The 24,249-nt window shown below is 42.8% G+C and overlaps 2 protein-coding genes across 2 annotated transcripts in view; both read left to right on the forward strand.

The window, feature by feature from the left end:
* Positions 1-24,249, forward strand: part of LOC115729093 (glutamate receptor 2.1-like) — a 380,267-nt gene that overhangs the window by 116,617 nt on the left and 239,401 nt on the right. The window lies entirely within an intron of this gene.
* On the forward strand, positions 15,013-20,453 carry LOC125314623 (uncharacterized protein At1g32220, chloroplastic-like). Its single transcript, XM_048277414.1, has 6 exons — positions 15,013-15,191; positions 18,830-18,910; positions 19,286-19,381; positions 19,682-19,710; positions 19,845-19,936; positions 20,175-20,453. Exons 1-6 carry the CDS (start codon positions 15,013-15,015, stop codon positions 20,352-20,354), a joined length of 657 nt encoding a protein of 218 aa, XP_048133371.1. The 3' UTR covers positions 20,355-20,453.

The following is a 24,249-nucleotide window of genomic DNA, read 5'->3' on the forward strand; positions in this document are numbered from 1 at the left end:
GAGAGCAAAAGATGGTAGATTTTTTTCGCCTGTGCCGTAACCAGCGGACAGTGGATCAGTACAAAGCCAAGTTTGATGAACTGTCTAAGTACGCCCGAGATTGGTTGAAGACCCTGTGGATAGGGCTAGAAGGTTCAGAGATGGGCTGTGGCTCGAGATTAGAAGTGTACTTATACCATTCAATCTGAAGGACTACAATGACCTCTATGAGAGAGCTCAAATGGCGGAGCAGAATCGGTCTAAAAGGGCTGCCGCTCTCGGATCATGGTTCATGCCCTCAAGTAGGTTTGATAAGTGGCAGGGGAAGAGGCCGATGCAAGGTAACATGTACAACATCCCGCACAATCATCGAGGAGCAATCCGTAAGCTAATGCCTCACCAAGATGATGTTTGCCGCCTATGTAACCAGAGGCATGGGTCCGCTCCATGTTCGATGCGTGGAGCTTACTTTGGATGTGGCCATCAAGGCTTTCTTGTGAGGAACTGCCCGCAGAGGCAACAAGCCAAGCCGCTAGGAGGCCAAGCTAGGAGGAACGCGCCACCGAATTACTAGAATTGACCCCGGGCGTAAGAACGAGTGTTTGCGGTCACCCGAGAGGAGGCGAAGGATTCGCCGACCATTACAGGTACGGTTCTTTTACAGAATAGCGTAACTTATACTTTGTTTGACCCTAGAGCTACGCATTCTTTCATTGCGCATCAATTCGTTAAGCTATCTAGTTTAAATGTGGTACCTTTAAATGTTGTTTTCAAGGTGTCTACACCTTTAAAGGATAGCGTAGTAGTTGTAGTAGGCTATCCTGGCTATAGATTAGTTGTAAATGGTCATGAGAGTAAGATAGATCTAGTGGTACTAGAGATGTACGATTTTGACCTTATCGTGGGAATGGACTGGTCAACGAAGCGAAGGGCCACGATGAACTGCTATTGTAAGGCTATTCAATTTAAGCTGTTGGATGAGGCTAGTTTTGAATTTGTGGGAAATTGAGGAGGAACCTCGACCGTAGTAATCTCATCATTGGAGGCGACTTGTTTGTTGGAGAGTGGTTGCCAATGTTATTTGACTACGGTAGTGGATACGTCCGTTGGGAAAACTAAGTTGGAGGATATTGCTATAGTATGTGAGTTTCCAGATGTTTTCCCTCAAGAACCGCCTAGTTTGCCACCGTAAAGAGAAATAGCATTCGTGATTAAGTTAGCTCCTAGGACGGAGCCAATCTCTAAAGTGCCGTATAGGATGGCATTGTCAAAGTTGAAGGAACTCAAGGTTCAAATGCAGGAGTTATTGGATAAAGGGTTCATTCGCCCTAGTGCATCACCTTGGGGAGCGCTAGTGTTATTTGTTAAGAAGAAGGACGGATCTCCGAGGTTGTGTATAGACTACGGGCAGCTAATTCAAGTGATAATCAAGAACAAGTATTCACCGCCGAGGATTGACGATCCGTTCGATCAGCTATAGAGAGCATCGGTATTTTTTAAGATTGATCTACGGACAGGATCCCATCAGTTGAGGATTAGGAAAGAGGATATACCAAATACGGCATTTAGGACGCGTTATGGACACTATGATTTCACCGTAATGCCATTTGGTCTAATGAATGCTCATGCCGCCTTTATGAATCTGATGAACAGAGTGTTTAAGGAATTCTTGGATCCCTTCGTAATCGTGTTCATAGATGACTTCCTAGTTACTCGAAGAGTTCTGAGGACCATGAACAACACCTAAGGATAGTGTTGGAGACTACGAGAATGCATTAGCTTTTTGCCAAGCTCAGTAAATGTGAGTTTTGGTTAGCCCGGGTAACGTTCCTAGGCCATGTAGTTTCTGATGAAGGTATTGCGGTGGATCCGTCTAAGATTGAAGCAATCATGGACTAGCCAAGATCGACGACAGTGATTGAGATCAAAAGCTTTTTGGGTTTGGCAGGCTATTATAGGCGATTCGTAGAGAAGTTCTCCGCCATAGCCTTACCTATGACTAAGCTGTTGAAAAAGGATGTGAAGTATGAATGGACAGACAAGTGCGATAGTAGTTTTCAAGAGCTTAAGCATAAGCCGACTACGGCTCTCGTGTTGACTATTCCTTCGGGTCCTAAAGGATTCGAGATCTATAGTGATACATCTCTCAAAGGTTTGGGTTGTGTTTTGATGCAACATGGAAGGGTAGCAGCGTATGCATCTCGCCAGTTAAGACCCCATGAGTTGAACTATCCGACGCACGACCTAGAGTTGGGTGTGATCGTGTTCGCCCTGAAAATTTGGAGGCATTATCAAATTGGGGAAAGTTTTGAGGTGTATATTGATCATCAGAGCCTGAAGTACCTGTTCTTTCGGAAAGAGTTGAACATGAGGTAACGTTAAAGGATGGAGTTGCTTAAGGGTTATGATTGTGAGATCCTATATCATCCGGCCAAGACGAATAATGTTGCAGATGCCCCGAGTAGAAAATCAGCGATTGTTCAATTACGTGTGAATGAATGGCGGATGCTTGAGCAAGTGAGAGACTCAGACTTTAAGTTGGAGATCGGTCGCCTGTCAAATCTTGTAGCTACCTTGAGGATCGATCCAGAAGTGCAAGTGAGAATTAAGACCCTGCAGTCGACGGACCCTACTATTTAGAAGATTCTTCAAGAGGACTCGGATAAACGAAGGGTCGATTTCAAGTGGCCGAAGATGGGATACTTAAGTTTAGAGGACGTCCGGTTGTGCCAGTCGATGAAAGTCTAAGAGAGGATATCTTATCGGAGGCACATCGTAGCAGTTGTAGTATCCACCTTGGAGGTACGAAAATGTATCAGAATCTGAAGCAACATGTCACGACCCGAACCTTACGAGCCGTCGACATCCCACCCGGCCTCGAGTGTGTACAGTTCTCCCGAATCCAAAAGGCCAACAAATCAAAAAACAGATGCGGAAGCAACAACAATCCCCATACAGAAACCAACAAAACTACGATAACTTGAGACGGTAAAAACACACTTATGTACACATATACATAGCTACTACAAACTCGTCAAACCTAAGGCTTCGGGGGCCACTGTACAAGCTTGTGACCACCTATAACAAAAAGAAACGTGGTCGAAGCCCGCTACATAACCAAAATACAACACTCTACAAAAGCCGAGAGGCCAACTATCCTAACCCTCGTCCTCTCTATCTCAGGCGGCTACTCAGCATCCAAAGGCTTCACATCTTCTCCGTCACCACGGTTTCCATGTCCCGCGGGATCCCGAACCTTTGAGGCGGGTCATTCATGGTTGAGGCGGAAGGTTTGAAAGAAAACAACGAGCCCACGACGAGGTGAGATAAAATCTCAGTAAGCTAGCCCCTAATCCTAGATTAGGGCTCTAGTGCCTCCAGACACATTTTCAGTGAATAATTTCCAACAATCCTTCTTTCTTACCAAAAAATTCCACAATTAAATTCCAGAAAATTCCATTCATTCTCCGAAAATTCTCACACATTCCCAAATATTCTACGTTACTCCCGTTTCGGCGTTCCACACCTCGGTCTGACAATAAAATATTCCACGTGCTCCGGGACCCGCGTTTAACGCATCAGGCCATACTATAAATATCCACGTTACTCCGAAAATTTCCACGTTAATCCACCGACATCATACAAGTTCATAACATTGAGCCTCGGAGTTTTATAGAACACGGCTCCATATATATATATACCAGGGTCTCGGACACAAAGAAATACGACCCATAAATTTCGGTCTCGGACACATGGGAACACGACCGGATTAAGTCTCGGACAATTAGTCGAACACGACTCACTTTGGTCTCGGACGACTTAATTGAACACGACTTTCATACCTTCTCGATCTTAGACAATCAGACGAATACGGCTCACTTTGGCCTCGAACGACTTGATTGAATACGACCCTCACATTTTCCGAGAATAGATCGGGACCACGTGATTCGCTCACGTTAGAGAATTAATAAATCGGGACCACCCGATTAATTCACGCTAATCCATAAATTAATCCAGACCACACGATCAATTTATGCTACCACATAATTCAATCTACGCCATACAACTATATTTATGCTAACGTAGGAATAAATAAATAACGTACGATTAAAATTATACTAACGTGCAATTAATACGCACCATACAATTTAATTATACCAACGTGGGAATTTATCGGGGCCAAACAATTTAAATATTCTAATGTGCAATTAATACACTACTATAGTACTAAACTATAATAATTCCACATTTAATTAATTCCATGGCATAACAACATAATGTCACATAAAAGTAACTATAGTTAAAATATAATCTAACCATGGTTCAAAAATTAACTAGAGTTAATAATTAACCTAACCATGGTTAAACAATAGCATAAAGCAACTAGAGTTAGCAAAAGTAACCATGGTCCAACTTTGACCATGCAAATATCCTCTTGAATTCACTATTCACTTCAAGAACATGATTTCTCTCTCCTCAAAACTTCATTCTCGGCCAAGGCATAAAAATGGCCAAAAACAACCAATTTTTCACCCAAATCTACATAATCTATGGTCTATTAGCACCATAGATACCTAATATAAGGTTAGGGAACAACTTACAACAATTTTTGCAAGTTTTCCGGTGAGAAACGGGCGAAGAAATCTTGGTTCCAACCGGCGGCTCCGGCGACCCCCTTGCTCGGCTAAAAATCCACAAAACTCCGGCGATTCAAGGTGGTTCGGGTGGCAATCGAGTTCCAGTGATCCAAGGCGAATCCAGCGAGGCTTAGGAAATTTTTCGGCAATGGAGGTGGGAGGGAGAGTCAATTTGGCCAAGGGGTGAGGTAGAGAGAGAAAGTGAGGTGGAGAGAGAAAGTGTTCTTGAAAAATGAAGAAGAAGAGGGCCAAAAACATTAATTAATAAAATGTTGGATAATTCAAGGGTGTATAGTTTTGGTGTCTTGAATGCAAGAAGGGCAAATTGGTAATTTCCCATTTCCAGTCCAAATTTATTTTTCCTGAACCTCTTGGGACGAACCGCAAAGAAATTTATACACTGGATGAGGAAACGTCCAAAATTTATTTATTGAAACACCTGAAGGTCCGACGTCAAATTACGAAGCTCGATTCGCGATCAATCTCGATCAATAGAAATTTCAGCGTATCTCAAACTAACGGGCGGCTTTTAGGCGTTACGCGCATCAACCCGTGATTAAAATCACGTTTAAGAATTACTCGAGCCATGGCGACTTTGGTTGTCATTCAATTGCGAGGGTCAATCACTAGTCCCGAGGGACACGATCATTAGAAAATAATTCAGGGACGTTCGGTACCCATACGAGGTCAAATGAAATCACCCGTGATCCAAGCGTAAGGTATTATCCAAATCGTTCCTTAATTATTCTAGGATCGGCCTATATTGGTCCAAAATATTCCTTCGACAATTTTCATGGCCAAAGAGTCGGTCCAGGATCAAGTTATTAGGTCCACGTATTTAATTTTCCTAGCTAGCCATTCCCATTTGATTAGTATGTTCGAGAGGGATCAACTCCAAGTGAGATTAGACTGAAATTCATCGATGAGACTTTTCATTTATTCAAGGCTCCAAAACGAGTCGGAATACGGGATATCACAATTCTTCCCTCCTTACAAAAATTTCGTCCTCGAAATTTACAACAAAACTTATCTATTCAAATAAATGAGGGTGCAGTTGCCTCATCGTTTCTTCATTTTCCCAGGTTACCCCTTCCGTTTCGTGGTGCTCCCATATCACCTTCACCAGTGGAATTATCTTGTTTCTTAGGACTTGTTCCTTTCTGTCTTCTATTCGAATCGGCCTTTCCACGTAGGATATCCTTTCATCAACTTCCACAACCTCGTGATCTAGGACATGCGTTGGGTCCGGTTCATACTTCCTTAACATAGACATGTGAAAAACGTTATGGACTTGGGACAAGTTCGGCGGTAAGGCAAGTCGATAAGCTAACGTCCCAATCCATTCCAGGATTTCAAATGAACCTACGTACCTCGGACTTAATTTTCCTTTCTTCCCAAACCGAGATAAGCTTCTCATCGACGACACTTTCAAGAAAATGTGATCACCCACCTGGAATTCCAACGGTTTACATCGTCTATCCGCATAACTCTTTTTGACGACTCTAGGCGGTCTTTAGCCTTTCTCTGATCACTTTCATTGCCTCAACAGATTGCTGAATTAGCTCTGGTCCCGTTATACTTCTCTCGCCAACTTCATCCCAAAGAACCGGAGTTCTCGCAAGCTCGCCGTACAACACCTCAAATGGTATCATTCCAATACTCTGTTGGAAGCTATTGTTGTAGACAAACTCCACTAAATGTAGTTGTTCTTCCCAACCTCCTTTAAAATCTATCACGCATGCCCTCAACATATCCTTAAGTGTGTGTATCGTTCTCTCCGATCGTCCATCTATTTGGGGGTGATAGGCGGTGCTAAACCGCACTTGGGTTCCCATTGCATTCTCAAGACTTTTCCAGAAGGTTGCGGTAAACTTGGGGTCTCTATCCGATGTAATTGTTACTGGTACTCCATGCAACCGAACTATCTGGCACATATACAACTCGACATACTTTTCCATTGCGAAATCCTTTCGCACTACCAGAAAATGTGCGGACTTAGTCGATCTATCAACAACTACCCAAATTGAATCATGCCCTCTCTGGCTCTTCGGTAGTCCCATGACGAAATCCATGGTCACGTGTTCCCATTTCCGGTCGCGAATCTCTAACGGTCGAAGTAGTCCTCCGGGCTTACAATGTTGTGCCTTCACTTGTTGAAACGTCGGACACTTAGCTACATGCTTGGCCACGTCCACTTTCATTCCATTCCCCCGTAAATGTTGACGCAAATTCTGATGCATTTTAGTGCTGCCTAGATACACACTCTAATTGCTCCGATGAGCTTTTGACAAAATTTTTTCTTTAAACTCCTCATCGTTAGGGACACACAAACGTCCACGGAATTTCAAGATTCCGTCCTCAGCCACTTGGAATTCCGGTTTCCTTTTGGTTGCATACATCTCCAAAATTTTCGGTATATCAGGATCCTCCGATCGCAATGCCTTAATGCTCGCTTGAATCTCTAGTTCAATTCTCAGAGTTGCCAATAGACTTTAGAGATTGCAAACCTCAAACTTAAACTCCGAATCCCTCAACTCTTCAAGTAAAGTCCACTCTTTCACCATCAAACGTGCAATACTCGACTTCCGACTAAGAGCATCCACTACTTTATTCGCTTTTCCAGGGTGATATAAAATGTCACCGTCTCATATTCAGTTCCTTCCGGGAAAATAAATACTTCGGACTCTGATGGTCCGTATAAATCTGGAACCTTTCTCCCCACAGATAATGCCTCCAAATCTTCAACGTAAAAACAATCGCTGCAAGCTCTAAATCATGCGTTGGATAGTTACGCTCATGAGGCCTCAATCATTGCGACGCATACGCGACCACCCTACCATGTTGCATTAATACACATCCAAGTCCCTTTAGCGAAGCATCACTATAAATTTCAAATCCTCCCGGACCTGATGGTATCGTTAGAACCGGTACTATCGTCAACCTATGTTTCAGTTCTTAGAAACTCCTCTCACACTTATCTGTCCATTCAAAGCGAGTTTCCTTCTTTGTTAGCTGCGTCAATGGTATAGCTATCGAAGAAAACTTTTCCACAAATCGGCGATAATATCCTGTTAAGCCTAGAAAACTTCGAACCTCCGTGATCGACGTCGGTCTTGGCCAATTCACCACGGTCTCAATCTTCGCCGAGTCTATCGAGATTCCATTCCCGGAGACGATGTGTCCAAGAAATGCTACCTGATCGAGCCAAAATTCACACTTACTAAATTTGGCATAAAGAGCGTGTTCCCTTAAGGTTCGTAGAATAATGCTCGGATGATGTTCATGTTCCTCCAAACTCCTTGAGTACACCAAAATATCATCGATAAACACTATGACAAACCGATCTAAGAACTCTCTGAACACCCGATGCATCATATCCATAAAGGCAGCCGGGGCATTGGTCAATCCAAAAGGCATAACCGTGAACTCATAATGCCCATATCCGGTACGGAAAGCCGTCTTTGGTATGTCCTCCTTCTTGATCCTCAACCGATGGTAGCCCGTTCTCAAGTCAATCTTAGAAAATACTAAAGCGCCTTGTAGTTGATCGAACAAGTCATCTATCCTTGGCAATGGATACTTGTTCTTAATGGTTACTTGATTCAATCGCCGGTAGTCAATGCATAATCGCAATGACCCATCCTTTTTCCTTACAAACAACACTGGCGCTCCTCAAGGCGATGCATCGGGGCGGATAAATCCTTTATCCAGCAATTCTTGCATCCGAACCTTCAATTCCTTCAACTTTGAGAGGGACATTCTGTACGGCGCCTTGGAGATCGGTTCTGTCCCCGGTGCTAATTCAATCACAAATTCCACTTCTCTTTTAGGTGGCAATCCCGGCAATTCTTGAGGAAAGACATCGGGATAATCGCACACCACAGCTATATCCTCTAGCCTCGGTCCTTCAATCGACGAATCCACTATCGCAACTAAATATCCTTGGCATCCTTCATTTAACAACTTAGTCACTTCCAGTGACGAGATCAGGGGAATTGAGATTCCTCTTTGACTTCCCACAAACTCAAATCTAGGATGACTAATAGGATTGAATTGGATCACCCTGCTACCACAGTAAAAAATAGCTCTTTGCTTTCCCGGCCAATCCATTCTAATTATCACATCATAGTCATGCATAGTCAAAACTGCTAGGTCTATTAATTCTTCTCTACCGCCAATTACTATCTTACATCTAGTACACCCTAGTGTGACCAACACTTTATCCTTTAAGGGCGTAGTTACGTTCAACATTACTTCTAGCAGTTTTAACTCAATCCCAGCTAACTCCACAAATTGAGCAAATACAAATGAATGGGATGCTCCAGAATCAAATAAAGCATACGCAGCATGATCACATAAGGAGACTCGTACTGTGATCACACCAGGCGCATTCTCCGCCTCATTGCGCGCCACTACATATACTCTCCCTTGTACTCGGTGGCCTGTTCGATTATTCCGAGGAGCAGCCCTTATTTGAGGTCTCACTTGAGGTCTTTGAGGTTGAAATCTCTATTCTAGGGCTATCTCTGGACAATTCCTTATATGATGATCAAATTTTCCACATTTGAAGCACGCTCCCGTTCTACTGCGGCAAGGTCTATTCCCATGCCTCCTTCCACAAAGTCGGCAACTCCAGTTAGGCTGATTCGCTGGTTTCCCATTATTTCTCCCGACGGGAGGGACGAAACGCCGGTTTCCCATCATTGACCTTTTACCGGACTCGCGGTTGTCCCCGATTGGCATGAATCGTGATCCAGATGCGACAGCCTCTTTTTCATATCTCGCTCCACCATCCGACCTCGCTCATACGGCTCGTCGTAATCTCTCGGGTTCGGTTGGATCAACGGACTGCGAAGGTCCGGCCTCAATCCGTCCCGAAACCTCCTCGTTCTATCTAGCGGGTTCTCCACCTTCCTCGGTGCATACTTCGACGGTCTCGAAAATTCAGCCTCATACTAATCAATCGTCATATGGTTCTAGCGGGGCTGCTGAAATTCTAACATTTTCTGCTCCTGAGCAGTCTCGAAAAAATACTTTCCATTGAAGATTCCATTGAAAACAGTCCAATTAAAATAGTACCCTCCGGGAAAACTCTTCCCCTGGTAGCCTTCCACCAATCACCGGCCGTATCCTGAAGCCGATATACTGTTAGAGTCACTTTCTCGTCCTCGGTGCAACCCAATACCTCAAATGCTTTCTCCATATCTTCTATCCAACGAGGTGCAGCTTCCGGGTCACCATTCCTGGTAAACTTCGTCGGTTTCAACTTCAAGAACTGTTCCACCAGCTAATGTATCTGCCTATTCCCATTATCATTTCCCCGATTCACATTTACCCCCTAAGCAAGAATAGCAGCAGTAGCAACAACAGCCTCGGCGGCTTGGGTAATAGCGGCGGCTCGTTCTTGAGTCTGCTTACCCATCAGATTTCCAATCTCCTCCAGAGCCCTACGAACTCCATCTACTCTGGGATCCTCCCTAACCGTGATTCTTGAACTAGAGGCTCCCCTAGAACCTCCTCTAGAGCCTCCTCTAGAACCTCCTCTGGGACCTCCTTTGGAACCTCTACCTTGATTTTCCATTTCCATCAACTTTCACAACACCCGAACCAAAATAATTATGCCAAGGAATTAGAAACCTAAACCAATTACTCGGTCTAGCAGTCTCACTTTGCTTAACACGATAATTAGCTCAAAGCTAATAATCGTTTCTAGTAGAACAGTTCAACAAACAGCACTAAAACTTAGCACGATAGTAGTCAATCAAGCAAATCACATGCGTATATTTAAATGCCCCGCATAACGCGATTAGCTCGCGTAAACACCTAAGGTCTCTCCGCCTAACCATCCCAAAGTTATTGCTCCTTATCACTCCATAACTCTTCCAAACTTAGATCGAGCTGACCTTACTCTGATACCACTCTAAACGTGGATGTTACGACCCGAACCTTGCGAGCCGTCAACATCCCACTTGGCCTCGAGTGTGTACAGTTCTCCAAGATCCAAAAGGCTAACAAATCAAACAACACATGCGGAAGCAACAACAATCCCCGTACAGAAACCAACAAAACTACGATAACTTGGGATGGTAAAAACACACTTACATAGCTGCTATAAACTCATCAAACCTAGGGCTTCGGGGGCCACTGTACAAGCCCGTGACCACCTATAACAAAAAGAGACATGGTCGAAGCTCGCTACACAACCAAAATACAACACTCTATAAAAGATGAGAGGCCAACTATCCTAAGCCTCGTGTTCTCTATCTCGGGCGGCTACTCAGCATCCGAAGGCTCTACATCTTCTTCGTCACCATGATTTCCATGTCCCCCGGGATCCCGAACCTTTGAGGCGGGTCCTTCATGGCCGAGGTGGAAGGTCCGAAAGAAAACAACGAGCCCACGACGAGGTGAGATAAAATCTCAGTAAGCTAGCCCCTAATCCTAGATTAGGACTCTAGTGCCTCCACACACATTTTCAGTGAACAATTTCCAACAATCCTTCTTTCTTACCAAAAATTCCACAATTAAATTCCAGGAAATTCCATTCTTTCTCCGAAAATTCTCACACCTTCCCAAATATTCTACGTTACTCCCATTTCGGCGTTCCATGCCTCAATCTAACAATAAAATATTCCATGTGCTCCGGGGCCCGCGTTTAATGCATCGGGTCATACTATAAATATCCACGTTACTCCACCGACATCATACAAGTTCATAATATTGAGCCTCGGACCTTTATAGAACACGGCTCTATATATATATATATATATATATATATATATATACCAAGGTCTCAGACACAAAGGAATACGACCCATAAATTTCGGTCTTGGATACACGGGAACACGACCGGATTAAGTCTTGAACAATTAGTCGAACACGACCCACTTTGGTCTCGGACGACTTAATTGAACACGACTTTCATACCTTCTCGATCTCGGACAATCAGACTAATACGGCTCACTTTGGCCTCGAACGACTTGATTGAATACGACCCTCACATTTTCCGAGAATAGATCGGGACCACGTGATTCGCTCACGTTAGAGAATTAATAAATCGAGACCACCCGATTAATTCACGCTAATTCATAGATTAATCCAGACCACACGATCAATTTATGCTACCACATAATTCAATCTACGCCATACGACTATATTTATGCTAACGTAGCAATAAATAAATAACGTACGATTAAAATTATACTAACGTGCAATTAATACGCACCATACAATTTAATTATACCAATGTGGGAATTTATCGGGGCCGAACAATTTAAATATTCTAACATGCAATTAATACACTACTATAGTACGAAACTATAATAATTCCACATTTAATTAATTCCATGGCATAACAACATAATGTCACATAAAAGTAACTATAGTTAAAATATAAACTAACCATGGTTCAAAAATTAATTAGAGTTAATAACTAACCTAACCATGGTTAAATAATAGCATACAGTAACTAGAGTTAGCAAAAGTAACCATGGTCCAACTTTGACCATGCAAATATCCTCTTGAATTCACTATTCACTTCAAGAACATGATTTCTCTCTCCTCAAAACTTCATTTTCGGCCAAGGCATAAAAATGGCCAAAAGCAACCAATTTTTCACCCAAATCTACATAATATATGGCCTATTAGCACCCTAGATACCTAACATAAGGTTAGGGGCCAACTTACAACAATTTTTGCAAGTTTTCCGGCGAGAAACAGGCGAAGAAATCTTGGTTCCAACCGGTGGCTCCGGCGACTCCCTTGCTCGCCTAAAAATCCACAAAACTCTGGCGGTTCAAGGTGGTTCGGGTGGTAGCCAAGTTATGACGATCCAAGGCGAATCCGGCGAGGCTTAGGAAATTTTTCAACAATGGAGGTGGGAGGGAGAGTGAATTCGGCCAAGGAGTGAGGTAGAGAGAGAAAGTGAGGTGGAGAGAGAAAGTGTTCTTGAAAAATGAAGAAGAAGAGGGCCAAAAACATTAATTAATAAAATGTTGTATAATTCAAGGTTGGATATTTTTGGTGTCTTGAATGCAAGAAGGGCAAATTGGTAATTTCCCATTTCCAGTCCAAATTTAATTTTCCTGAACCTCTAGGGGCGAACCGCGAAGAAATTTATACACTAGATGAGGAAACGTCCAAAATTTATTTATTGAAACCCCTGAAGGTCCGACGTCAAATTCTGAAGCTCAATTTGCGATCAATCTCGATCAATAGAAATTTCAGCGTATCTCAAACTAACGAGCGGCTTTTAGGAGTTATGCATATCGACCCATGATTAATATCACGTTTAAGAATTACTCGAGCCATGGAGACTTTGGTTGTCATTCAATTGCGAGGGTCAATCACTAGTCCCGAGGGACACGATCGTTAGAAAATAATTCGGGAATGTTCGGTACCCATACGAGGTCAAACGGAATCACCCGTGATTCAAGCGTAAGGTATTATCCAAATCATTCCTTAATTATTCTAAGATTGGCCTATATTGGTCCAAAATATTCCCTTGACAATTTTCATGGCCAAAGAGTCGGTCCAGGATCAAGTTCTTAGGTCCACGTACTTAATTTTCCTAGCTAGCCATTCCCATTTGGTTAGTTTGCTCGAGAGGGAACAACTCCGAGTGAGATTAGACTGAAATACATCGATGAAACTTTTCATTTATTCAAGGCTCCAAAACGAGTCGTAATAGAAGATGTCACACAACACTATTGGTGGAATGGTATAAAGGCAGATATAGCCAAGCATGTGGCTAAGTATTTGACTTGTCGCTGTGTCATGGCGCAACATTGTAAGCCTGGAGAATCGCTGCAGCCTTTGGAGATCTCGGAATGTAAATGGGAACAAATCACGACGGACTTCGTGATGGGATTGCCAAGGAGTCAAAGAGGACATGATTCGATCCGGGTTGTAGTCAACTGATTGACGAAGTCGGCGTACTTCATTCTAGTAAGAAAAAACTTTGCTTTGGACAGATATGCGGATTTGTATGTGTGGCACATTGTGAGACTACATGGAGTGCCGGTGACGATCACTTCAGATCGTGATCCCAAGTTCATTGCCACATTTTGGAAGAGTCTGCAGATCGCTTTAGGAAAGAAGTTGCGGTTCAGCACGGCCTATCACCCGCAAACAGATGGCCAATTTGAAAGGACAATCCGGATATTGGAGGACATGATGCGAGCCTGTGTCTTGGATTTCAAGGGCAGTTGTATTTGGTTGAGTTCGCCTACAACAACAGCTTTCAGCAGAGTATTAAGATGACACCATTTGAAGCGTTGTATGGTAGTGCGTGTACGACACCAATCTGTTGGGACGAAGTGGGTGAAAGGAAAATCACCGGTCCCGAGTTAGTGGAGCAATCTATGGAAGTTGTCAAGGTCATCGGAGATAGACTAAGGACCGCACTGAGTCGTCAGAAGAGCTTTACGGATAGGAAGCGTAGACCTCTGGAATTCCAAACGGGTGACCATGTCTTTTTAAAGGCGTCGCCTATGAGAGGGACATCTCGTTTTGGCAAGAAAGGAAAGTTGAGCCCTAGATAGGTCGAGCCTTTTGAGATTTTGGAGCGAATAGGAAATTTGACTTATTGCCTGGCGTTGTCACCAAGACGGGTTCAAGTACATAATGTATTTCACGTGTCAATGTTAAGGAAGTACGAGCTGGACCTTGCTCATGTGCTGAGCTATGAAGAAATCGAGCTAAATGAGCGAGCTGCGTACATATAACGTCCAATCGGGGTCATAGATAGGAAAGAGCAAGTGTTTCGGAGCAAGATGATTCAGTTGGTGAAGGTGGTTTGGCAACATCATGGAAATGAAGGAGCGACCAGGGAGAACGATGAAGTTATAAAGAGTAGTTATCCTTATCTTTTTGAGTAGTCGTAGTTGTAATATAATTTCGGGGATGAAATTTCCTAAGGTGGGGAGAGTTGTGACGCTCCGGAAATTAGACCCACCGTAAAGAGACCGAGTTAAATAAAAAGGATTATTGTTGAATTTCAATTGGTATAAAATTTCGGATCGTAAGGACGTAAGTGGCAATTATTTGGACGATTCTCAAGATATCGATTGGTTTAGATTAGGTCTCGACCTCTCAGTCGCCGCGATTTAGGATTTTAATCCTCGTGTCTAGTCCTAGTTCGGACCAAGCCAACCCATGAAAATCCAAATTTTATTCTCAGTCGATTGACCCAAAAATCCTATCAGTCCCGATTTATTGAATTACCTCTTTTCCCTCACATTATTCACCAGGTGACAAAAATTCAAATCCATGGTCAGCCCCCCTCTTGTACATGTTACACCCCAACCAACCCATCACACTCAAGTCTAATCAACCATCCACTTCTCTCTCTCTCTCTCTCTCTCTCTCTAGTTTGCCTCCCCTCATTGTACACTACATGGATTCCCCCTCCCCCGACCGAGCTTCTCCTTCTCCTTCTTCAGCCTTCCCCGTACGAAGCCAGCAGCCCAAGCAACTCCACCACCACCTCACCGCCTTGCCGCTAGCCGGATGCCGCCATCTCTCCGTCGCCGAAGCCTCCTCGGACGTCCCGCTCTGTTTTGGCGTTAGTGAGCTGTTCGAGCTTTGACAGCGCTTACCATTGCCCCGAACTATCACCAGTCACTGCGCTTTCATCCAACGCCCTTACCACAACCCTCTTGACCTCATTCTACCGCCCATTCCTCGCCAGGCCACTGTGAACAGCTCCTATAATCGACGTCCCCTTTTTCCCATCGAGGCACTCTCCTGCCGCCCTCCGCCGGCCTCAACCCGGTTCCGGCCACCCCGGACCACCCCCGGCAACCGCCCTCGACCCCTTGTAGTCCCCCACGGCCATCGACGGTCGTCGGACACCGCGAGATCTCGAACAAGCCCCGGACTAGCCTCTCCCTGTTCGACCCGCATTCGATGCTTATGCGCCGATTCTACCCAATAGTTGTTCCGTCGCCTCCGACCATTCGCCGCTGCTACCGATGCCACCTACAGCTACCCCGAAGGCCCCTCGACTTGGGTGAACCTTTACCCTAGCCTTGGACCATTGAACCCCCACAAAACCACTTCGGCACGACCACGATTCCCCTATTTTCGCCACTGCCCTATTCTGAGCGTTATTGTTCATTGCCGGCAACCACTTTTTCGGCCACTGGTGACCACTAACCGCCAACCTCGAGTCTCGTGTCCCCGTCTCGAAGTGTCGCCGCTTCACCCGGCCACCCTCGACCAAGTTTGGAGCCCCGAAGACCATGGTTGACCACGAGAGCTCTAGGAGTCACCGAGCTGTTTCATCGTCACCGCTCGAGTTGAGACCGCCCAAGCTAGTTTAAATTGTGAGTTAGCTCTTAACTCTTGGTTAAGATGCTAATTGCATTCGAAATTAGATTAATTAGCTAATTAAGGTGTTTAGGTAGTTTAATTACGGTCGGGCTAGATAGAAACGTAGTTTAGGCTAAATGATCGTAATTAGTTTAGATTAGTTGATTAGCTAGGTTGTATGTGGCTAATTAGTGATTAGAATTGATTGAATTGATTGATAGTATTGATTGATTGCGAGCGAGCGATAAGTTAGAAACGAGCGCCCGATTGATCGTCAATTGGAATTGAAATTATGATTAAAAATCGACTAGCTGCAATTGATTAATTGGTTCTTGAATTATTGGATGTGATTGCCAGAATTGATTGTTGATTGCCGTGGGGGTCCGATTAGAGGTTAATCGCCCCAAATTGCTTGATTTGTTAGTCGATAAAATTGTGCATTCATGTGACCACGTATAAGATCAAATTGCATGATTTTGCACAAAAACGGCCTTGGGCCAAGTATTTGAACATGCAGAAATGAGCATTCGACTAAATTCAAAGAAATGAACTAGTTGGTTGTCGAAGTGCTTGAGTAGTCACATTATTGGATAATTCCGATATTCATTGTCTTACGGTTGGTCGGTCTTGGCAATCATTGTCTTCTGGTTCCTGGATACGCACCGATCATTGTCTTCTGGTTGTTCGTTTGCCTGTCGCAGCTTGTGAAGGGCCGAAGGCTTTTAAGGATTCCTGTTAGCTTAGTGTCGTGTCAACAATCATTGTCTTCTGGTTGGTCAAGCGGAGTCACATGGACTATCGAAGGTTGTTGCCGGAAGTAAGGGATGATGTCTCGGTCCCGCGGGAGAGCACCAACTAATTAGTGTGCTGAACCTACGGGTCGTTTCTGATAATAAATGGACTACGTGTGGTGTCATATGCATGCAAGTGCTGTGATGCTTTGCTAATGGATTAATTTAGTTTGCTTGGTTTGACTATTGAGTCAAGTCTACATCATATTATGCATGGCCTGGAGGGTAAGCTTGCATGTGGTTGAAATATCTGCTATTTGTTGATGTGATCGCTTGTTAGGACATCTAAGCGAATCAACATCCTAGCCGGGCTTAGGTGTTGACTCATTGAGATTTATTTCTCACCCCGTCATTTAACCATTTCGGGTTCCAAGTGATGGAGCCCATAACAATAGGGCATGGTGGTCAGAGTAGTTTTTGGGAGTAGATGAGGGTTTAACCTTACCCGACCATGTTTCTTTTTGAGTTCTTAGCTAGCTGCCTCGAAGAATGGGGTTGTTTTTATCTTCTGTAGCTCTATAGGGTTAAAATTCATCCGCTTTGGCTTTATGAATGAAATTATCTTTTGTGAAATGATTGTGGTGATTTCCCTACTGTGCTAGCCCCGCTGATCTTGTTGTTTAGGAGCGTTGCACGTTTCGCATGCGCCAAAATTTTGTAGATCGATAGTGTATCTGAAACGATGTCTTTCATGACCTGAGCCGATGTGGTTGGGATGTCGTGGGCCCGAGGATTGGGGCGTGACAACAACCATGAGAGCATTTGACTAAATGTAAATATAAGAACTAGCATGATTATCCGGTGTGCTCGTGTGCTCGCGTGATGGATGCCTAACATAATTGTGTTGACAAGAGTTTGAAATTACACGACTTATTGAATACTTGATATGATCGTTCCGATAGGGGGTTCGGAATCACACGACTTACGGGATGCTTGATATGATCATGCCAGTAAGAGTTCGGAATCACACGACCTATTAGTTGCACAATAGTTCGTACCGGAGGTAGTTCGAAATCACACCGCTGGTCGGATGTCGATCGTGGCAAGTTGCGAACCGATGCTCCCAACAGAAATGCCCGATATGTCCATGCTGGCAGGAATTCGAAATTACATGGCTTATCGGTCGCCGTTGCTGAAGGAATGGGACAAAGTCCGATCTTGCCGGAAAAGCACCAACAACCTAGTGTGCTATGATTAAGTGATCTTAAATAACCGAAACGTGTGTGGATTATTGTGCATGCAAATTGTGCCAACTGATGGTTGCGTGCCTTGGTTGTGTGCAATTATTTGCAAGTTATATATACTGTTCAATGTGTAGACCAAGGCGGGGTAAGGTTGCATGTGATTGACAATTGATTTGTTGGATTGTGGCTGATCCTGTGATAGTTAGACCGTAGCACTAGTCGCGTGCTATTAATTTGCTATCGACGGTGGACTTGCATGTTTAGGCCCCCTTGAGTGAATCAACGCCCTACTTGGACTTAGGCGTTGACTCATAGAGATTTGTATCTCACCCATTGTTCTTAACCATTTTTCAGGACCCTAGCAATGAAGAACTTATTCTGAGATGGACGTGGACGTCGGTTTTCTTTTGAGTAGTATGGAGTAGTGTTAACCCCAACCTTGATTTGGTATCTTTTGAGGGTTGTAGAAAGTGGCCCGAAGAGTGGGCTTGTAGATATTTTGCTTCCTTGGGTTAACAAAGATATATAAATAAAAGGTGATCTTTTGCTGAGCTGTTGTGATTTCATTAATGTGACCGCCTACTATTCTATCCCTGTTGCTTAATTATTGCATGGGGATGTAGCACGTTCCGCATGCGCTTAGTGAAAAGTTAAAAATAATGGGTCGATGACGTGCTTGGAACGTCATCTTTATTGACCTGAGGCGTTTTGATAGGGTTGTTGTGTGCCCGAGGATCGGGGCGTGACATTCTGTTTTAACCTAGATGCAAAAACTTGATTGATCCACAAGACATTGGAAGATTTTCGCAATTATAGTTAATCATATGGTGACTAACTACAATTATAGAGAATAGAGAAATTGCATTTACTAGAAGAAATATTTCTAACTGAATGGAAAATGAAGTGCATGCATGGCTGAGTGAAGACATGCTTTTGGATCCAATTCTCATATGTACAAGATCGACGGGACTGCAAATATCAATGCAATTAGAGCTTCTTCAGAGCAAGGTGTGTAGTTTTTCCTAACTTTCCCCTTGCCATTTCTGGTCACCACTTGCCTGGACTTTTTTCCCGTGTGTGCAGTATTTGATGTTGTTTCTTTTGAAGTTTCGGATTAGTTTGAATTTCTTGTGCCTCAGGGATTTTAAATTGCAACCACAAATTGTGATTTCCTTGGTGTGTCGTATGGACTGTCAGTTGGCTGGAACTAAGTTTGCCGAAAAGACTGATTTTAAACCGTTTTGTTTGAGCTATTGTTCTTCAAACCATTTCATTGTTTGCAGACTGTTTGCATTGACATCTTCTTTCTTGATATTCCTTCAGGGAACTCTATCTATATACTGTGGTATGGCTAGATATGCTTGTGACTTGTCTCTCTTGCGGGTGTAAAAAGATTTGTATACATCTCTGCCACTGACTTTGTTATAGCGAATTATTTACTCCGAGGATATTATGAGGGAAAGGCATTGTCCTTAAAGTTGACGTCTTGTACGCCAAGTGTATAGAATTTAGAAGTTAAAGCTTCAATTATTGGGAGGCCCTACTTATGATCCATAGATTGCTCTAATGCTCTTTATTGAAGCTTTTTGTGAGTGCAATGTGCAAGTTTAACCAGACTATGGGTAAATGCTTTCTGAGTGCAATGTTACCTCTATGTGCTGCATTCTACTCTGTTCAATATGCCGATATAATATGCTTCACCTCAACTCGGAAGACTAGTGAGCGCTATGTTAAATTTTGATCTTACTGATTTCTCTTTTATTTATCTTGTCTGCAGAGAACTGCTGACAAAGTTCCCTTATGGAGGTGATATAACTGTTTTTCCTTTACTTGTAAGTAGGCCGAATTAAAAATCTGCATGCTAAAAGGGCCAGTGATTTACTGCAAGTGCCTTGCATTTTGTGCCTGGATGCATTTTGACGTGCTATATATACACTCAGAAGTGATTTTGAGGCCCGGGTTTATATATGGGATTGGCCAGGTTGAGAGCATGAAGATACCCCTGGGAGTGATTGGATCTCCTTTGGAGATGGTAAGTTACCTGTTCCAAAAGCAATTTCGTTTGTTTTGCATTGAATGAGGCATGTTTCAACCACTTATCTGTGTTAGGTCCATGCTTTGCCTGAGCGATGTTGGTTTACTGTCTCATTCTTTTGAGATCACTGAGAATACTTCCTAGTACAATTTGGAAGTTGCCATGCCTACCATATTTATGTCGACTTTATTTTTTTTTCTGAGAGTGATTTTTTTTTGGGTTTCAATGTTTGCAGATCTTTCAACACGCGAAGCCACTCAATCAAGTGCCACTTGTTGGTCCCCTCTTCACACCTCCTGTGAATGTCACTGCAGTGGCGAAGGTCGCTGTTCGAGTAGCTACAGATCCAGTCTTCCTTCCAGGCATCGTAGATGTCCATGGAATACTCCGATATAGCCAACAAAAGATGAAGTAGAAATGGTCTGACCCCTTTCGTCTTTATTTGTTCAATCTTATAGAGCTGTTAATAACTTGACCATTCAGATGTCGTTTTTTCGAATCAAAAAGGTTTTTTGGTCCTTCTGGAGTCTGCAGATGCCTGGAGGACCAATAGATGAATTGTTAGTTCAAATCTTGAAGGCAATAAATGCGTTTGGAAGAGATAAATGCCATGTACATTGTGGTTTCACTTCTTTGAGTCATGGACAATTACATTGGGCAAGAATGAAAAAGCTCTGCATTGTTCTCATCCTCAACGTGATATTTGGGTTTCAGACTAATTTACTTTCGTCGCACAATCTAATGACATATGAAACCCGAAATTTGAGAGGATTGCAAGACATTTAATTGATCATCAGCGAAGGGTGTAAGGTTTCCAAAACAGCCATAGTTTCTTTTCATGCCTTTTCAAAATTGTCCGTACATTCCAGTGGGTCAGTTTCTTCTTCCTCTCATTTTTACAGTTTTGGAACTTTTATATTTGTTCACTGTTCCGGCCCTTGGAACTTGTGGGTCTCACTTGAGATCCATCGAATCTGAGCTCCGATTGGAGTTCTTCTGCAGTTAAGTTTTCTAATTCTTATGAAGGTATATTTGCCAAAGCGCCCCCATAAAAGAGGACCCATATGATAGGTAAGTACCTGTGAACAACTTGCAAGAAGATTCTTTGGCTGACTTGGCGGGTGATTTTGACCAGGAAGAAATCCTGCCAATCCTATTCCCAGTTTCATGGAGAAATTATTTCAGTGGTCTAAGAGGATTAGTCAATCATGTCATGTTGTCGCTTGTCCAACCTTATAATTTTTCTTCATTCATGACGATGACTACTCCCACAGGTTAATGAGGCTCCATTTATTGCCAAAAAAAAAATATCGCTAACAATTTATATACAAATATTTTGTTGGCGGCGATAAATTTTTCATTCATTATTGGGAAAGTATTTTTCAAATCTCGAAACAAACAGAGCCTTAGTTCATAGTTAAAATAGAAGAGAAAATCATGCCCAACGATGGCATAGAGAAGTCTCTCTGCTTCATGAGTCTAATCTAAATATTTAAGAAGAGAAAGCACGACTTATCTCAAGAACTGGCTTTCTCTGTGCTTTTGCCTTTGGGGTCAAGTTATTCATTATAATGGATCTTGCACTAGTTACTAAGATTTGTTTCGTGGAAATTGAATTATTATTTTGCAAAAAAATCTTTTGTATGCTTCTGATTGAATAGAAAATATTTTTATTATTTACGAAAATATTTTGACATAAATTATTGTCCATATAGAAAAATTTTTGTCAACATCAACATCAACATCACCTTTATCCCAAACTAGTTAGAGTCGGTGATCGATGAACTCAAAAATAAATAAAATAAAAGCAAGATCGATTGAGAGAAAATAAATAATTATATAAAAATATAAATATAAATATAAATATGTATAAATAAATTATTTTTTGCGAAACACATGGACCTTATAAGGATTTTTTTTTATCTTAAAAGGACATACCTTTTAATAATATTAGTCAGTCTCTAATGAAGCCATAGAAAATAGTTGGGAGGATTTATCTTCGTCCTGAAAAGTTAGATATTTGCATGAAGTTGGGGATCAATTTTAAAAAAAGTCAAATGTCTTTCACGAATGCATTAAAGTGAAATCGTTATTGGATTCCCATTTCACCATATCAAATCATTCAAACATCAAACTTCCATAGAATTCAAGAAAAACCCATTTCTCGAAACACATAATCCACTGCAAATAGGCAACCAGGCAAACTGTCTAGTGTTCAGGAAGATACGAACCCATGATCCTAATTGTAAAGCACAATGTTGAGTTGACTGAAATTTCTAAATGTTTAGTGAGTCTTTGAATGTTGAAAAAGAACATGAAGAAAAAGGAACTTCGTAGTAATAATGTTTTACTTTATATTGGACTCGTTAATTCAACATACCCAATAATGGGCAAAAGAGCATTAGAAGTACCAAAATCTATCACGATGCTCATTTTAGTGTCAAAGTATTTCTTTTTTTTTTTTTTTTTTGCTTATTGAAGTGCCAACATTTTTTAAAAATGATCATTTAAGTGTTAACTCCGCTCTGTTTGGTCAGAAGTCCTACATGGTATCTTTTTATTAATAAGTTAGGCCGACTCACCGGAGGATACAGTTAGAAATTAAAAAAAATAAAAGTTAAAACACATATTAAAAAAATAAAATTGAAATATAAGATAAAAAAGTAATGGCCAATGAGGGTGGGGAATAGTCGGCGGTGGTCGCCGAGCCCTAATGTCACGCCCCGACTCTCGAGCTCGCGATATCCCTACCTTACTTGCCCCAGGTCATGAATGATAGCGTCTTAGGTAAGCTATCGACCTACGAAATTACGGTGCATGCGGAACGTGCAATTCTCCCAGACAAATAAAACAGCGAGATAGTACAGTAGGAAATTCAACATCGTCAATTCACCAAAAATAATTTCGATCAAATAGTAAGAGAAGCTGAAATTTAACCCTACTGAGCTACCATAAATAAACAACCCCATTCTTCGGGGCGGCTCGCTAGGACCTCAAAAAGACACGGGGTCGGGTACGGTTAATCACTCATCTACTCCCAAAAATCCTACCACAATCCTCCAGGTTCAATGCCCACGGCTTCCATCATTGCCTGAAAAATTGTTAACCACGACGGGGTGAGAAATTAATTTCGGTGAGCCAACGCCTAAGCCCGGTTAGGACGTTGATTCGCTCGAACACCCTAAAAAGCAATCACATCATCACGTAACGGATATTTCAACCACATGCAAGCTTACCCTCCAGGCCACACATAATGCAATGCAGACTCGACTCAACAATCAATCAACCAAATCAATTCAGCCTACTGCAAAGCATCACAACACTTGCATGCACAGGACATTACACGTAGTCCATTTATTTTTAGATCCGACCCGTAGGTCCCGCACACTAGTCGGTTGGTGTTCTTCTAGCGGACCGGGCATCGTCCCTTACTTTCGGCGACGGCTTCTGATAGTCCATGTAACTCCGCTCGACCAACCGGAAGACAATAATTGTCGATACGGCACGGAGCTAATAGCAATCCTTAAAAGGCTTCGGCCCATCACAAGCTGCGACCGGCAAACGTACAGCCCGAAGACAATGATCGACACGCATCCAGCAACCGGAAGACAATGATTACCGGGACCGAACGACCAGAAGACAATGATCGTCGGAATTATCCCATTATGTGACCACTCGGGCACTTCAACAACCAGTCGGTTTATTTCTTGGATTTAGGTCAAATGCTCACACTCGCATGTTCAAATACTTGGCCCAAGGCCGTTTTCGTGCAAAAACATGCAATTTTATCTCATACGTGGTCACATGAATGCGCAATTAATCGATCGACATACCGGGCAATTTGGGGCGATTAACCTCTAATCGAACCCCCACGGCAATCAATAGCCAAACCGGCACTCACAGCCAACAATTCAATAATTCAATTAATCAATTGTAGCCAATCGATTATTAATCCCAATTTCAATTCCAATTGCGCACTCGTCTCTGACCTATCGCTCGCTCGCGATCGGTCCATTCAATCAGTCAAATCAATCTACTCTAATTAGGTATAGAATCCTAACTAATTAAACTAACTTAATCAATTAAGGTCATTGAACCTAACCCGAGTTTCTAACCTAAACCGGCCCTAATCGAGCTACCTAAAACACCTAATAATCTAATTAAACTAATCTGAACGCAATTAGCGTCCTAACCAAGAGTTAGAGGCTAACTCACCATTTTAAAAGCTCGAGCGGTCTCAACTCGAGCGGCGGCGACACGAACTCGGCCTAGCCCGCGACGATTATTGGCGATCCTTGAAAATTACTCGG

The sequence above is a fragment of the Rhodamnia argentea genome, chromosome 4 (assembly GCF_020921035.1).
Source record: "Rhodamnia argentea isolate NSW1041297 chromosome 4, ASM2092103v1, whole genome shotgun sequence".
Taxonomy (NCBI): domain Eukaryota; kingdom Viridiplantae; phylum Streptophyta; class Magnoliopsida; order Myrtales; family Myrtaceae; genus Rhodamnia; species Rhodamnia argentea.

What these genes read in the sequence shown, in the direction of transcription:
- LOC125314623 (XM_048277414.1), top strand. Translation starts at nt 15,013, where the DNA reads ATGGATTCCCCCTCCCCCGACCGAGCTTCTCCTTCTCCTTCTTCAGCC. An exon ending in ATTAGAGCTTCTTCAGAGCA is followed by an intron (nt 18,911 to 19,285) that starts AGGTGTGTAGTT and finishes TGTCTCTCTTGC; the next exon opens with GGGTGTAAAAAGATTTGTAT. An exon ending in GGAAAGGCATTGTCCTTAAA is followed by an intron (nt 19,382 to 19,681) that starts GTTGACGTCTTG and finishes TCTTGTCTGCAG; the next exon opens with AGAACTGCTGACAAAGTTCC.